At 36.9% G+C, this 17,988-nt stretch overlaps 1 protein-coding gene across 3 annotated transcripts in view; it reads left to right on the forward strand.

The window, feature by feature from the left end:
- Window positions 1-17,988, forward strand: part of PDE3A (phosphodiesterase 3A) — a 317,096-nt gene that overhangs the window by 247,485 nt on the left and 51,623 nt on the right. For all 3 annotated transcript variants that reach the window (XM_032347479.1, XM_032347480.1, XM_032347481.1), the window contains exons 3-5: window positions 6,156-6,413; window positions 8,318-8,472; window positions 12,106-12,230. In XM_032347479.1, coding sequence (XP_032203370.1) covers window positions 6,156-6,413; window positions 8,318-8,472; window positions 12,106-12,230 — 538 coding nt within the window. The remainder of the gene's footprint in view (window positions 1-6,155; window positions 6,414-8,317; window positions 8,473-12,105; window positions 12,231-17,988) is intronic.

Raw genomic sequence — 17,988 nt, forward strand, 5'->3', positions numbered from 1 at the left:
GAGAGTGAAAACAAATTTCCTATAATTGAATTGTTAATACATGCCTATTCTAGGAGTTATGTTTAATGGTGTGTTTGTTGTTGTTTCTTTAACTTCTTATGAATAATTCCAGCTTTTCCTGGCCTTTGGTTTATGATGCATAAAGTAACTTTGAAGCAATTAGATCATATTATATACCAAAGCATCTTTCAGGATGTATTCACATCCTGGAGTAGAGTAAAGTAAAGTGGAGTAAAGTAGACTGGACAGAGATAACAGGGACAAGGGAAAATATTTTTAAAACTGGGTGCTTTGAAAAGTGGTGGATTTACCAGGAAAATCAGCTATTTTTAGTTTAACATATAAAACCACACTTTCCTCAGCTGTTTATCAGACTTAAATTCTGGATTTTCTTTTTAAAGGTGGTGATCCAAATCTAGTTCTCATTTAAATAATGTCCAGGGAATTACACTTGCATCTTCTTAAATGTTATATATAACTATTCCTATCATAAGGAGAACTTGGAAAGTAGAATGTCTGATATTGCTTGGTCACTTAAAAAAAAAAAAGTTGTTTTATCTCTACCATAAAAAGACTCAACTGGTTTTATACTTCCCTACTGCACTCAAAGATGATTTCAGGCTGTTAAGACTTTCCTTTTAAAGTAGCTTTCATATAAACTTAACCTTTACTATTTATTAACACGAAGATTTCACCAGTTAAATGGAATATTTCTGAGTACTTATTGGTATACCTAGAAATTTAGTTACATTATTTTCAAAGTTGGATGGGGTATGGCAATACCCTCTGTGGGAGTCACTCTTTTTCATATTTTGTATCATCGGACGAAAAAACTACCATCAACCAAAGCCCCTCTCTCCTAAAATTCCTTAATAGTTATTCCTTGGACTCTTCCGTGTCTTTATAACTTGCCTTCTGCTTATTGAAAGAGAGGCCCATCTGTCATGTGTGGTTAGTCTTGGCAATTTTGTGGCAAGCAAATCTGATTGTTGGTTTTAGATTTTATGCCTCATTGAAACCTTTAGTTACTTGAGCGAAAAAGTGGTGGTAACTTCTATGTGTGATGCAACTTTTGACTGTTGTACAGTTCTATTTTTGAATCAGAAAACTGGTGTAGCAAAGACCTGATTTCATTACTGTATTAAGTATACTTCATTAAAGTATACTTTTTCAATAGTAAAAATGACCACTTTGGTTTCTTAACCAATGTCAGCGTGTATCATTTACTTCTCACTGGCATGACTATTGCTTTGTTTTTGCTTGGAGACCTTTGCTTTGACCAAAGCTATGGCATAAAAGGCATTAAAATACATAATGAATGTCTTTTCTAAATTCTTACCTAACGCTAACAACAGCTTAGGAGAATGAGTTCAGTTCTATTTGCATTTTAAAGTTACCTTAGAATTTTTAAGTTTTTTTTAGTATATCAGAAATGTATCTAGTACTTAAAAAGAAAATACATTACTAAAAAGTCATAAAATTAGAGAATTATTAAAAAAAACTTATTCTCTCACCAATAGTTCATTAAAAATTATAATTCGAGTTACCAGTGAACATGCTCTACTTTTTCTTCAGATTTGTAAATTTTGTTTAGTGAGAACATTTTGAGAAAAGCTCTTTAATTATTAATTACTGGAACATAAACTGTTAATTTCACTGTCAGAAAGTCTGAAAATATTATGTCCTAAAACAGTTTGACTTAAATTTTCATTTTTTAAAGGGAAATAGTGTAGTCCTTTTGATTTTAAGTTTATTAGAAAAGCATGGGTAGGTATAAATATTATTCTTTCAGAAGGTCATGCTGAGTGAGTTTTTTAGAAGCATCATAATTAGGGGTACAGTTGAAAATACGTGTTTCCGAAAGGGAATGTTAATTTAGTTTGGTGGCATACCTTATGAATGTTTTTGAAGTTGACAGTGTAGGTGCATATGTGAAGGATGCATGATTATGTATCCTAAAACTATTAACATTACTCTTGAATTTTTATGTTGGTCCGTCATGTGTATTTAGGCATCCAAACAGAAGAGCATGGCACAGTGAGTACCTAAAGCATTAAATAATTACAGATATATTTAGGAACATCACATTAAAAAGTTCAACATATATTTTGGAGTACTGGTTTAGCTCCTAAGCTCTAGAACCAGAGTATTAGTTTACAGTCTGATGTTGCATGTCCCAGCTATCTGATCAGGGTTCTGGCAAGTTCTCTTTTACTAATAAAAATGAAGTTAGTAAATGAAGTACTTTGCAGACTTGTGTTGAGCAAATGTAACCTGCCACTATGATTATGATGGTTACTATTATTATTCCATGGTAAAAGACATAACTGCTCTGTCATAAATTTATCCATTACTTATAGTTGGTCCAGGATTACATATCTTCATGTATGCTGGATGTGTTCATAATTTTTATATTTTTCTGATTATAAAAATAATACATATTCACTTTTTTGATGACATATTTTTCCCCACCAGTGAATAATGATGAATTTTTTTCAAGTAACTATTTATAGATCTACCCAAATCTTATAAAAAACTATATACCACCTCATTGTTATACTACAACTTTAATTGTATCATTTTTTTCTATCAATGTGCATTTATGGCTGCATTCTCTGGTTGTTGTTAGAGAGATATTGTATCACTTTATGCCTTTGTCCTCGTATTTTTACATCTTTGCAGTTTTTCTTTAGACGTCTGTCAACCTTGTTTTCCTGGATCATAAAATATAGACATTTAAGTGACAAATTGATAGATTCAGCAAAATGCCCTTCCACAAACACTGGGTTGTTTTGACTCACTGTTCACTTGCCCAAACTATAACTAATACTTGGTGCTCTCAATCCTTTGTTATTTTGTCACTTCGATGAGTAAAAGTTTTCATTTGTTAATTTGTATTTTAAATATTAGGCAGACAAGTAAATTTATACATTTGATTATTTACATTGTGTTTGGATTATTTGGTTATTCCTTTTACCGAAATTTGTCTTTTATTGATTTTTTTTTTTTTTTAGAAGCTCTTCATTTGGATATGTTTTGTCTTCTCTGTGTGGCAAATACTTTCTCATTGCTTTTTCTGTTAGCTTATGGTATATTTGCTTACATAGAAGCTTATGTCTTTAGATCTGCCAAACTGTCATATATTTCACTGACAGTTTATGAATTCATATTTTTTAAAATTTAATTTTTTTTTTTTTTTTTTAGTGTTCCAAGATTCATTGTTTATGCACAATACCTAGTGCTCCATGCAATACATACCTTCCTTAATACCCACCACCAGGCTTATCCTTCCCCCGAACTCCTCCCCTCCCAAAACTCTTAGTTTGTTTCTCAGAGTCCACAATCTTTCATGGTTTGTCTCCCCCTCCGATTCTCCCCAACTCACTTCTCCTCATGTTCCTCACGTTATTCCTTATGCACCACAAGTAAGTGAAACCATATGATAACTGACTTTCTCTGCTTGACTTATTTTGCTCACATAATCTCGTCCAGTCCCGTCCATGTTGATACAAAAGTTGGGTAGTCATTCTTTCTGATGTAGGTATAATATTCCATGGTATATATAAACCATATCTTCTTTTTTTTTTTTTAAGATTTTTATTTATTTATGTGAGAGAGGCATCGCAAGTAGGCAGAGAGGCAGGTAGAGAGGGGGAAGCGGGCTCTAGGATACGAACACTTGTTCCATTCCCCAGATTAGGGAAACTTTTATTCAGAATTTGTTCAACTATATCTTCTAGTCTCCTTTTTTTCTCTGCCCCCTCAGAGATTCCAATAATTCTGATGTGGGAACACTTCATGGCATCATTTATTTCACTAATTCTGTTTTCATGGCTTCTAAGCTGTTTGTTCCAGGCCTCTGCCTGATCCTTATTTTCTATGAGTCTGTCTTTTAGATCATTAATTTGATCTTCTGCCTCGGTTACCCTAACTGTTGAGAGTATTTAGATTAGATTGGATCTCACTGATAGCGTTTTTTTAGTACTGCCAGATCAGCCCTCACTTCTACCCTTAGAGAGTCTATGCTGCCCCTAGTGGTCTTCTTCAACCTAGCCATTGCCTGGATAATTGTTAACCCTGAATTCCCTTTCCGACATACTGTTTATGTCCATATCCAATACTTCTGTGGCAGAGAGCACAGTCTCTGAATTTTTCCTTTGTTGGGTGTTCCTCCTCCTAGTCATTTTGGTGAGAGGTGGTTGAGGGGATATATAGCTGAATATGTCAACCACGATCTAGGCAAGGTACTCCCTTTCGAATGTATACAGCATTGCATTTGGTCCTTCCAGCAAGTCCACGAAGTAATGTTGGTGTTATTTTCTCAGGGAAAAAAAGACAAAGAACTGGGCATGGGAAAATCAAATAGTCATCAAATAATCAGGATTTGTTTGAGAGAATCTTCCTGAGAAAGTGAGGAGACTCTCAAGTTTGAATTCACATTATTTTTTAACATTCCAGCATTATAACTTAAGCCCTGCTCTTTCTTTTAATAAACTTATATATGTTTAAATTTTCATCTCTCTGAAGTTTATCTTTAAGTCTGTTGTGAGAAAATGACTAAATTTTTCTTCCAAATACATAGCCAAGCTTTTAACAGTCTTTTATTGAAAAACTCCAGAATTACAATTTTTATACTCTTATCAGTATTGAGCACTTAAAGTTGCCAGCACAGTATTGAGTGCTTTACGTTTATTATCCCTGTTCTTAGAATTACCTTCTGAAGCTGGTGCTATGACTGTATCTACTTTATAGATGCAGAAATCACAGCACGGGATCTTAGTGACTTGCCGGAGATCATGCAGCTGGAAAGTGGTAGGGTTAGGAGTCAGAATTTAGACGTAAGTAGCCTAGCTCCACAATTTGCACCCTGATTGCTAACTGCATTGTGGAGTTATGTGGGTTCCTTGTGCCGCTTCCTGTGGCAACTTCCAGTATTCGTGGTCTTCTGTATGCTGTCTTGAAGCTTCATCTACCTTCTTGGCCTTGTCTCTGCCCATACTCTCCCTTGCTGTCATGCCTTCCTGCTGGCATTCTGGCCCAAGCAGTAGAGTGGGGAACAATCCTGCCCTCTGTTTTTTGTGCTTTCCTTTCTTCAGCAAAGAGAGTGTAAGGACTCTCGGTCTGATGGGCATTTTAGAAAATATGATAGAGGTGCCACAGAATACCAGAACTAAAATTACTGTTCTTACGAACAACAAGAAGAGGGATAACATGTGAATCTGATCAAAAGCCAAAGGCTTTTGGGGCCTGTTACATTAATTAAGTAACTACCATGGGGCACCTGGGTGCCTCAGTCAGTTAAGCATCTGCGTTTGGCTCAAGTAATGATATCAGGGTCCTGGGACCAAGCCCCACATTGGGCTCCCTGCTCAGCAGGGAGTCTGCTTCTCCCTCTCCTTCTGCCCCTCCCCTCTTCGTGTGTGTGCGCTTGCTCTCTCTCTCTCTCTCTCTCAGGTGAATAAATAAAATCTTAAAAAAAAAATACCATATACCAGGCTTAACTGTCACATTAAAATATTACTAAAATTAAAAGTTTGCAGTATACTAATTTTATTTTTGGAATGAAATTTCTAAATAACATGCATTAAATACTGAGCTCTTTACAAGGAATGGCTGATAGGAAGTTTTTTCCAATTCACTGAAACTTCTTGCCTTTTTTTTTTCTTTTTTTAAGATTTATTTATTTTAGAATGAAGGAGGGGGAGAGAGTGTGAGGGGTAGGAGGAGCAGAGGGAGAGGGAGAGAGAATCTCAAGCAGACTCCCTGCTGAGCACAGAGCCAAATGCAGGGTTGGATCCCAGGACCCTGAGATCACAACCTGAGCTGAAACCAAGAGTCGGAAGCTTAACCGACTGAGCTGCCCAGGCACCTCAACTTTTTGCCTTTTAAAAGCTAGTGTTTATCTTTTTAATTTCTTCAAATATGCCCCGCCCCTCCCAAAGTTACAACATTAAAAAACATGCTATGACTGCCAAAATGGCAAAAGCCATGGCAAATTTTGGCAAAATTTGAAACAGAAATGGGATTTGAATGTTCCTTTACTGCAACTTGAAAGAGTTAGTCAGCCCATTTTTTGGAAAAAGCCCCCTTTTAGTGTGTGAACCTTCAGCTTCAGGCCTTTTCTCACTTGAGTGTTAATCTGTTTGGTGTCTCAGTCCTCAGGAACCAGTATTACTGTGGATATTGCCGTGATGGGGGAGGCTCACGGCCTCATTACTGACCTCCTGGCAGACCCTTCACTGCCCCCCAACGTGTGCACGTCCTTGAGGGCAGTGAGCAACCTGCTCAGCACCCAGCTCACCTTCCAGGCGATTCACAAGCCCCGCATGAATCCTGCTGTTTCCTTCAGTGACAATTACACCTGTTCTGATTCTGAGGAAAGCTCTGAAAAAGACAAGCTGGCTATTCCCAAGGTAAGTGTGAATAACCTATCCCTAGAAAGGTTAAACGTCTTCTTTTGCCTTCTAGGTCTGTTTCTTGTCATCCCCAGATCCAGATTCATCTCAGTGACTCAGTGAAGATATGTTGATTGTGGACATCAATGTAATAAAAATTTAAACATATAGACTTGTGTCCTGATACCTTATAGCTTTCTATAAATGAAAGTTTTACTTATTTTTTTTTTTTTTTAAATTCAGACTCTGAAGAAGTTTTTACTTCCATATGCCAGACTCTGTTTTTTGAGACAGGAATGTAGCCATGAGGGCTGGAGACAGGCAAAAGTCCCTGCTCCCTCTCATGTGGTTCTATTTAAAATCCCTTGCCCTCGAAAACCCCGAGATCGGCTGCTCATGATTCCTTTGTGTGATACTGTTCACAGTATCCTCCTGGGTTTCCCAAATCCAAGACGTTTTGAACGCAAACAGTTTTAATTGATTTTGGATGACTTCAAGTAAAAGATGGCCTTAGTGATTTGTAAATCCCTTCTTTTTATGTGTAAGATGTAAGAGTATTACAAATGTAAGCCGTAGGAAATGGGATCCTACAACCAGCTTCGACCTTGCGTTAGTTGAAAGTGGGTTATTTTAAAGACTGAAAAAATCAGAATTTAAGTCCTTTCCAGCATGTCTTGCATGGTTATGTGTTTGGTAAACAGGCATCTGTCCTCTCAGGCTGGTGGTCAGTCAGGAACACCCATGACTTAGCTTTTGTGAGTCTCTTGTCTCAGGAATGTGTGTTGCACACAATTTAGTCAATTAGGTATTTACATAATTTTCTTGGAACATCTTCTCTGGGAAGGGTATGGCTAAGCATGATGTGACAGTCAAGGAATAGAGATTAACTGATTCCTTTCAGTATCAGAATAGACATGAAGTTAGTGAGATTTTTAGGCATCAGTCCTGGTATTTACAGGGCTTGACCTTTTCTCTTCCTTTTGAATTACCTTCAAAGATGCATATTCAGATCTTTAAGAAATATGGGAAACTAGTCTCTGAGCTATTCTTGAATCTCAAGGTGCCATATACCTCTCAAAAGCTTTTGTTACCTTCAGGAAACCAGGATTCATCTTTGAAAAGAATGGCTCAATGATTGGTCTCTTGGGGGTAACTAGTAACAAATAAAAATGGGTCAAGCTTCTAGCTATTAGTACTATATTGTTGTAGTTGTAGTTGTACCTTCCTTTTAATTTTTAAGTTGAAGGCCCTCTTCAGAGTGCTGGTACTCATCCTGGTAAGCTCAGACTCTCGCCTCCCTGCCATTGATGCCACATACCCTGTTTAGGATATCACAGGAGAAGAAGTAGTTATGAGAGGGTTGCAGGTCAACTGACAGACTCTTCTGTTGGTACTGATGGTATTACCCTTATGCCTGATGTCTAAGTCATGCTAGTCCCAAGAAAAGTGGTGCGTTTTGTGAGTTATGCTCTTACTTTCAGCTCCGGCCTTTTGTAAGTCAAGAAATTGAAATTAATAAACACTTTGGTGTGGAGACTGTCTTGCTAGAAGGTAAAAATTAATCCATGCCCCAAACAAATGACTTTTGAGAAAAAGGCTTTGCCCAAAATAACTAATACAATATACGATAAGTGTGTATATCCTATTGCACTGAGGTAACTGTAAAGTTTTCCCAAAGGCAAATGACTCATTCCTATAATTCCACATTACAATCAGCATTTAAATGAAGATCTCAAAACATTAATTTTATAATATTCATTCTTTTATTGAATTCCTGAGCTCCCAGTATTTAGATAGGTAACATTCAGCCACTGTAGTTTAATAAAGTCACTTCCAATTAAAAACCCATTTTCTCCCATTGTATTATATAGAAGTCAGTGATCAAAAATATGCTTGGTAATAAAATCACTCCTTCTTTCTAGCGCCTGAGGAGGAGTTTGCCTCCTGGTTTGTTGAGACGAGTTTCGTCGACTTGGACAACCACCACCTCAGCCACAGGCCTCCCCACTTTGGAGCCTGCGCCTGTACGGAGGGACCGGAGTGCTAGCATCAAACTGCAGGAAGCATCTCCATCAAGGTTAGGCAATGCTCCTGTTGGTTTCACATCTCTTAGAGAAGTTATGTAAATAAATTCCTTTATAAAGGAATTACATACATAAATCCCTTTATAAAAGAATTGTAAATTACAGAGGAAAAGTGGCCCAACAATTTATGTTTGGCTGGAGGCCAGCTTTGAAAATGAAGGTATATGGTTTAAATGCAAAGGACTCTACAGATTAACATTAGATCATAGGCTTAAATTGTATTGCTTGGTCTTAAATATAAATGGGAACAGTGACTTGAGGTAATGCCTGCCAGTGTGACAGGATGGGAAGAGGTGAGCAAGCTCAGAGTAGTGGTAAACTAGATTTTGCCTAGGCTGAGATTGATACTGAGATTCTGAAATCGGAAGCATCCAACCTGACATTTGTAAATTGTTGTTAGAGTTTCCCCTGCCCACCAGACCTGTTATCCTAGCATTATATGAAAGGCAAAAGATCAGATCAGAAGGTAGATCATTATCCTAAGAGCACCTGTATGTTCAAACATTTGGTAATCTAAAGTTTAGTTAGAGCACAAACTGGTAGCTGCCAGAAACAGGTGGGGGAGGGGGGTGGAGTGTGCCAGATGGGTAAAGGGGATTAAAAGGTACAAACTTTCAGCTTTAAATAATTATCATGGGGATATAACATCAGCATGGTAACTATAGTTAATAATATAATAATAATAATAATAATACAGCATTATTACTATATTATCACCATGCTGTATCGCACATTTGAAAGTTGCTAAGAGTAATCTTAAAAGTCCCCATCACCAGAAAAAAAATTTTGTTAACTGTGGGGTGATGAATGCTAACTAGACTTATTTTGTGATTACTTCATAATACGTACAAATATCGAATCCCTATATTGTACACCTGAAACTAACATATCAATTATATCTCCATTTAAAAATAGAACAAACTTTATTTAGCATATTAATTACAATTTTACAAAATGATTTCAAAGCCAGAATTACCAAAGCTAAAGGAAAGGTAGTGTTAAGATCTAGAAAGACTTTTGAAGAAAACAATATTGTGTTTGTCCTTTTCTATTTAGAATAAAAAGAGCATGCTTTATATGAATTTTGAGAACATTTCCCATATGATTTTAGGTTTTTGAAACGTTTGCATCAGTTTTATTAATGACCCAAATGACTGAAAAATAAACCATATCGTTGTTGAACTCCATGATGGCAATATTACAAGTGGTTTTCTCCTGAACTTGGACTTGAATAGAAATAAAGCACCATTGAGATTGATTTAAACCAAAGCATGCGTTAAATGACTGCTAACTTTTCTTTGTCATTTAAAAATATGTATAACTGGTGTCTTCCATAATAACATTGATAATCTAATGAACCTCTAGAATCAGAAGGAAACTCAAATGATTCTTTCTTTAACATATCAGTGTAATTCCACTCCATCTGATTACCTGGGTTTTCCATAAAATTTCAAATGCTACCACAGGAGGAGGTTACCTAATTTGTTTTGTGGACATTTCCTGAAGGTCAAATTATAGGTCCTTAGTGATATTTTCCTATTTTCCTCTGAAAATATTGGCTGTTGTCAGTGTCTACAGCAGTGAATACTTAGAGGTGATAGTGGATCCTCATTACATGTTTGTTCCTTAAGAAAATGAATTTTGTTCTCAGTATATATCTTTAGAGAGGCTGTTTTACCAACATACCTTGCCAAGATTTCTGTCATAGAATAGTTAGTGCTCCATGATTTTCTTAAAATACAGTGACTCTGCCAAAAAATCCATTTGTGCATAAATGTCTCCTTTCTTTCTGTAATGGTTTGTTACTTCTGGTCAAATTTCATTTCTCATACTTTTTTCTTCTTAGTTAAATGACATTAGGGACTGTAATAGAAATTATCATGAGGAGAGTTTCAAGAACTTTTATGAGCTTAACTCCCAGGGATCCTGTCATCCTGCTTGATGAAATAAATACTCATAATCAAATATTTTCAAAATAGATATGGAAGAGCATCTAACCCCACTCATTTTCTTTGTCCAAGAAATACAGCTGTTTTGCCTGAGTATACATTTTTCCCCTGTCTGATTTAACTATTCCCTTATCTCAGAGTCCTATAAATGTCCTAGTTACAAAATCTGAAAATGATGCAAATTTTCACCATTATGAAGAAATGAAATTCATTCTGAAGAGATTTGGAGGGAAAACCATATGGAAGTGGCAATAGTACCACCATAAAATACAGCTGGTTTGGGTTGACTCCTTAATCATGGGGAAAACAGTGGAAAGGTAGCCACAGATTGTCTCCAGCCCTGAGTGTAAACCAAAATTAAAACTTAGGAGACTGATTGGTAACACTATTAATTGATTTCAAAACTGATTAGAGGTTTAGCTCTTGTAGTTTCTTTCCCCTTCAACCCTTTTGTTTCTTTCTTTCGTCCTGTGTGTCTTTCTGTTGAGGACTTTGAGGACTGCAGTGATCAAAAAAACAAGAGTGGGAATTGAAAATTAGGCACAATCCTCAGCTTACGTGCCCTTTAGTATTTAGCTGGCTGATTGACTCCTGGGTAGTTTTCACTACAGCCACGTAGAAAGGACACTAGACTAAGGATCAGAAGGACCTTGGCCCTGCCATTTGGAGATGTATGTCCTGAGAAATAGGTCCTTGTCTGAACCTCCAAACCCGCTGCAAGGAATCCTTAGGAGAAGGGAACTGTGTGGCACAGTGGAGAGGTAGAAGCATACCGGTGGGTGCTTCAAAAAAAAAAAAAATGGGCTTGAGATAAATCAAAAAGTCTGAAATAAGTCATAATCTAGTCATTCCAACTCAGCTTCGGAACTGAGCCCTTTCTCTGTATAATAGGCAGAAAGGAAGCTGTAAACTTGGTTGAAAAACAAACAACAACCAAAAACTTAGGGGATCTGGTAAGACTTTTCAGACATAGGATGAAGTTGTTACCAGTAGAACTAAGATTATCATATCTACTTTTGTGGAAGGGGATTGAGATCTTCCACAGCAGATATATAGAAAATTTTCCCTTTTTCAGAATGAGGTGACCAAGTAAAGGTTTCCCTAAGCTACTTTTGGCTATAAACCTGAATTATTACATACATATTCATGAGATCTAAACAGGAATCCAAAAGGTGAAGGTCAATACAAAGCTGAAAACTGTTGCAATGATCACAGAAAGCAATATATTCTAAAGTGCAAGGAAATTATAATGCACATATACATAATAAATAATAATAAATAGTAAAGACTATAAAAGGAGCATCATGGCATTTATAACTAATGTAGGTTCCCTGCATCTTAACTAATACAATTATCAATGTTTAGAAGATCTAAGAGGAACATGATTACAGTAGTACAGTAAGAAGGGCCTGATTCCTACTAACTGGATAAGTAGGAAAGTTCTTTTCTCTTTTATCAACCCAGTATGTTTGATGCCTCAGTGTTGTCTCCCTGCAGCAGAAACTGAGCTCAGATAATGTATTATTTCATTTGGAAGTAAAGTGGTCCTGTCACTGAACCTAGACCATGACTCAGATTGGCAAGCCAATTATGGAAATGGTGACTGCATTCTAGCAAGATCTGTCCCGGTAATTGATGAATAATTTCTTCATTTTTCTTTCTGCTCTGTCTTCCTAGTGCTGTTAGTCCCGATTCTTGGAATATCCCAGTGATGATGACCCTCACCAAAAGCAGATCCTTCACTTCAACCTATGCTGTTTCTGCAGCTAACCATGTAAACTCAAAAAAGCCAAATCGACCAGGTTAGTATTCTGTTGGGAGAAGAGTTCATACTCACCGAGTGTGCAGTCATGGAGTTAACTCTTAAGTGGTGAAACAAGATTCTGAGGGTGCATACCCAGATGTGTTTGGTTTGACTGTTCTAAAGAGACAAAGCCTCAATAACCAATTAGCTTCTTAAATTTCCACTTGATGGGATGATACAGATTCTTTCCAGGTTGCTATGCTAGATATCCTGTCTTGAACTTACTGGATGAGTAGGAAATCGGTGTCACCATGGAGGATAATCTCTGGAAGCATCATCTTATAATGTAAAAGCTAATGATGTACTTCCCAAATTTCAGTTTTATTTTTAGCGTTTACTAAAATTATTTTTCAGGACTATGGTATTTATTGGCATTCAAAGGAATGCTTCATTTACTTTAGGTTTTATAATCTTTTCAAAGAAACTTTTTATGTCATACACACAAACACACACACACACTTAAAGGAAAAGGTATTTAAATTTGGAGAAAATACAGTTCAGGATCTTTGAGAGCCCTTTGGAAAAGCCCACAAGTCAGCAACCAAAAGACCCACCAGTACAGTGGGCAGGAGGTTTTCTCTCCCCTAAAGTCTGTTACAGAATGAAATTGGAGGTGATTTCTCCCATCTGGGATCTGGAGTCTGACTACTGCATGGAGTTTTCTACCTCAGTGTCAGTGCCACCCATATACTTCTAAGCATCAGCTTCTCTCTTCCCTCTAGCATCCTTTATTCAACAAATATTTGTGAAGCAATCCCTATCTCAGACCCTGAACTAGTTTTGGGAATATGGCAGTGATTAAGCCAGACCCACTTCCTCCTTTCACAGAATCCTCACTTAACTCTAGTGGGGAATGCAAACAGGTCGGCGGCCATTACCATAAAGTATGTTAAAGACTGTGATGAGGAAGAGAGGAAAGACTTAAATAATGAAAGAGAAGAAAAGAGATACAAGATCCGGCACACTGAGAGAAAGCTTGAGGAACTTAAGATTTTAAGTGAGTGGCAAAATTGGCAAGCATAAAGGGAGGTGGAAACAGATATGCAGGTGAGGCCCAGAGATCTATGACAAAGAGTTTAGCTATCAAGATTAAGAGCAGGGGCGCCTGCATGGCTCAGTGGGTTAAAGCTTCTGCCTTCGGCTCAGGTCATGATCCCAGGGTCCTGGGCTTGAGACCCACACTGGTCTCTCTGCTCAGCAGGGAGCCTGCTTCCCTTCCTCTCTCTCTGCCTGCCTCTCTGCCTACTTGTGATCTCTGTCTGTCAAGTGAATACATAAAATCTTTAAAAAAAAAAAAAAAAAGATTAAGAGCAGTGAAGTTTCAGATAGGAAAGTGAATGATTAAGATAAAGAATACTCCATTTAATCAGAATCTGTACTGACTCAAAACTGGAATATAGTTTTCGTCAGATTCTGTTTCCAGATTGCCCCCTCCTAGAATCTCACTTGAGAGGCTGGGGTATTTATTATGATGACTTCTTCTTGGAATGTTCTGACTTGAAGTTTTCATCTCTGTAGAAAACTCTAAAGAGATTTCCAGTAGCTTCCTGCTTATGTTCTTAATCTTCTGCCTTTATAGCAGCTTAAGAATTTTCCAAATGGCTCCAGGGAAAAAGCACCCGCTTCTCACTGGGCTGTTAGATATTCATGTTCTGGTGCCATGGCGGCAGTCCCAAACTCCAGTTTTCATGTCATTAGCCTCGTGACATTGCTAAACGTTCTGCTGACTTTCTTTCCTAATAGCTGCATCCTTTGCCTAGATTCTTAACCTTTTGCTCCATGCTAATGGTCAGTAAATAATGCTGTGAAGGGAAGAATAGTTCCTAGGACTTTGGCTCACCCTTCTGGGGGTATCTTCTTTCTGCTCTCTCTGGGAACCTAGTACCTCTTGTTTTGCCTTGAAAACTTTTTTTTTTCCTTTTAAATTCAATTTTTCTTTTTCTTCTTGAAGAAGCATGGATTTATTACAAACTACCACATCACAGCCAGAAACTCATCGCCTCAAAATGGCGACGAGTCTATGAGGGTTAGAGAAGTGGTACTGATATTCATTCCACTGATATTTCAGGACATCACCTTAAAATATAAACTTTTCATTTTAAAAGAGGCACAACTCTTCTGTTGTTTCTCACATCTAAAAAAATTCAGTACTTTCCTTTCCCTTTGATCATCAACTTTATGTTGGTGACTGTTTCTTTGAGTCATTTAAGTGCTAACTTTGCTTAAATCTCTGTTTAGTGTGGGAAGACACTTCCTCCAGAAAGTATGATATTGTTAGGGTTGCATCATTGACAGACACTGTTAAAAATAATTTGGTTTGGGCGCCTGGGTGGCTTAGTGGGTTAAGCCTCTGCCTTCGGCTCAGGTCATGATCTCAGGATCCTGGGATGGAGTCCCGCATCAGGCTCTCTGCTCGACAGGGAGGCTGCTTCGTCCTCTCTCTCTCTCTCTCTCTGCCTATTTGTGATCTCGCTCTGTCAAATAAATAAATAAAATCTTTAAAAGATAATAATAATAATTTGGTTTTCCAAAGACCTATCTGGTCTTCTCTGCTCTTTGGTGATGTTCCTTAAGCCTTATAACTTAGAAGTTACTAATGACCAGAGAAGTAGGACTGTGCTTTCAGTCAGGGTCAAGAACAGTACAATGTGTGCAAATACATGTGTGCAGCCCTGAGGGCAAATGCAGGTTACCTCAGTAATTTGGAGGCTCATCTGAGACTCCACTGAGGTGGAGGAAATGAATTTGAGCATTCCACATTAATTGTGAGACTTTAAAGGGTCACTAATGTGGTCCTAGGTCAGTAGGTCAGTAGAACCCTTATCTCTCTACAAAAAATACATGCAAATAATTTTGGAAGAAAGCATCACCAGTTAAGGGCCATGAGACTTTATATTAAGTTCGAACAAACTGGAGCTTGCAAGCAACATCACTAAACACACAAACTACCATGAGTTAGAAACAAACAACAAACAAAAGCAACTTTACAGATCTCTAAAAGGGTTGAGATATTTAAATGCCAAAATATTTGCATATTTTAATTCTAAAATATGCAAATATTTAAAGAAAAATATGAGGTCATAAAAAGTAACAGCAATGAGAAAAGAAATGATTGCAGAGCAGCTAAATATAACTTTTGGAAATGTAATCAAGGAAATAGGATAGGTTAAATGGAATAATGGACTCCTAGAGGGAGGAATAGTAAACTGGGGAAGCAGAGAATGTGAAGAAATTATCCAGGATGTGGCATACATGAGAAACAGGAAGATATAAAAGATTTTTAAAAATAGAAGACTATAAGAAAGATCCAATGTAACATAATTATGTTTTAGTAGAGGATAGAGTATATAAACTCTGAGGAGAAACATAGTAAAGGGAAAAAAAAAAGAATTTACACATAGACACAAAATAGAAAAACTACACAATACCTAATATATATATATAACATATATATGTGTGAATATAATATATATTATATATATTACATATATATGTATAAATATAATATATATTATATTACAGTCAGCCAAAGATAAAGGAAATTTCAGGGAACACAGGTCAGTCTGAGAGCAGAACTGTCTAAAGGGCATCAGAGGACACTAGAAGCACTTTCTCAAAGTTCTGAGAGAATATAGCAGACTAAAATTGTACATCTAGCACAACTATCTCGCAATAATATGGGAATGAACTAAGACATTTTCAGAAAATCAAAACTTTACCACCTGCCAAATCTTAACTGAAGGAGTTTATGATGGATATATTTGAGAAAGAAAAGTAGTAGCAGAGAAGAGGTCTGAGACCTAGTATAAATTTGAAAACCATGAGTTTATCAGAAAAACATTATATGCATAAAGTATAGTATTTCTGTATTTGTGGGTATTTTTTTAATTTTTGCTTTTTACTTTTTTTATTTAAAAAATTTTTTTTTACTTTTTTTTTAAGAGAGAAAGAGAGTATGAGCAGGGTAGGGGCAGAGAGGGAGAGAGTCTTAATCATGCCCAGTGTGGTAGACCCCAGTGTGGGGCTCAATCTCATGACCTTGAGATCATGACCTGAGCCGAAAGCAAGAGTCAGACGCTAAACTGAGCCATCTAGGTGCCCTGGTATTTTTTTTTTTTTAATTTTTAGGGGCAGAATTAAAATATTAGACAAAAATAATATGTAACTCAAGGGATGAAATATGAATTTAAATTTTCTATGTTCTTGTGTAGCTTGGGAAAAGGATTCAGTTGAGGAAACAGGCATAGAAAGTAACTTGCCCAAGCTCACGCAGTTAGTCCTGAAGTCTTTCTTTTGTTCGAATTATTTATCTAGAAAAAACTGAGGACAACAAACTGAAGTAACTTAAAATTAGGATTTTTTTTGTCCTATCCTTGGGCAAGTATATGATAATGGAAGGTTTTGGTTTTGTGTCTCTCAGTTTCTTCATTTAAGTAAGAAAACTTAAATTATTAAAATAATCAACGTGATAAAGTCAAGAAGCTGAAAATTGTGCTTGTTGTGGCAGCACATATACTAAAATCAGTGTGCAAATGTTGAATCACTGTATACCTGAAAGTAACATGCCATGTCAATTACATGTCAATTTAGAAAAAAAAAATCTGAAAATTATAGTTAGTGCATTCCCTGGAAATAACAGAGCAAGTGATGGAACAAGTATGAAGAATAACCTCATTTTTCTGTGTCCTGCTCTTCAATTCATAAACTATAGCCAAGAAGAAGGAACGAACTGTAAAAGAAAAAAAAAAATGTCTGTGTAACATACTCCAAGGTCAGATGATAGAAATTGGAATAGGCATGGTGAGAGCCTCACTCCATCCTTACCATTAAGTACATAAGGTATCCCCATCATGATTACTCGGGAGGGGATTTTGCATTGTGACCTATTTAGAGTGCTGTCACAGGAGAACTAAATGTTTATAAAATAACCTATACCCTATGCATGCTGAATTCAACTAAGCAACTCCCTGAAAGTCTGTTGGAAGGGAAAAAAAGCCCATAAAGAATCAAAGAGTAGAAATTCTTATTTATTTGATAGACAGAAAGGGAGAGACATGTAGGCAGAGTAGAGGCAGAGGGAGAAGCAGGTTCCCTGCTGAGCACAGATACACCCCGCCCTCCCACTCCCATGTAAGCCTTGATCCCAGGACTCTGGGATCATGACCGGAGCTGAAGGCAGATGCTTAACCCACTGAGCCACCCAGGTGCCCTGAAAAGAGCTGAAAGTCAGTTACAGTTCTTCTTGATCAGATGGGCTCTGCTGTTTTGAAATCTTTGTTTTTCCTACAGTGATGGTGTGTTGATGTTGATTGGGCTAAGTATGTGTGCTGTGTCTTATGAGTTCTCTGTGCTGCCTCTGTGGAAGGGGGCCAGGGAAAGCCCCTTTAAGTGGCAAAGAGTATAAGGAAGCAGAACCTAAATAAAATGTGAAGGGAATTGGAGGAGGCAAAAGAAGCAAAAGAGGTAGGGGGATGCAAGCATGGAGAATAAACATTGAGAGGTAAATGACCTGTTTCCAGAAGGAGCTCATGAACTCTGTTCTTTGCACAAGTCAAGTAAAACAGTGTATCTTTTAGTTCAGTCAGCATTAATTTAAATTGTTGAAATAAACCCAATTATTATGCAATTGTAAATATAAAATATTGGGTAAAATCACATAGGAGTCCTTTGATTAAAGCATAAAAACAGGATATTTAAATATAATTTACATTTTTAATCTTGCCTTTTTATTATGAGCCCCTGACAACGCAGAGCTG

Source organism: Mustela erminea, chromosome 6 (assembly GCF_009829155.1).
Source record: "Mustela erminea isolate mMusErm1 chromosome 6, mMusErm1.Pri, whole genome shotgun sequence".
NCBI classification, from domain to species: domain Eukaryota; kingdom Metazoa; phylum Chordata; class Mammalia; order Carnivora; family Mustelidae; genus Mustela; species Mustela erminea.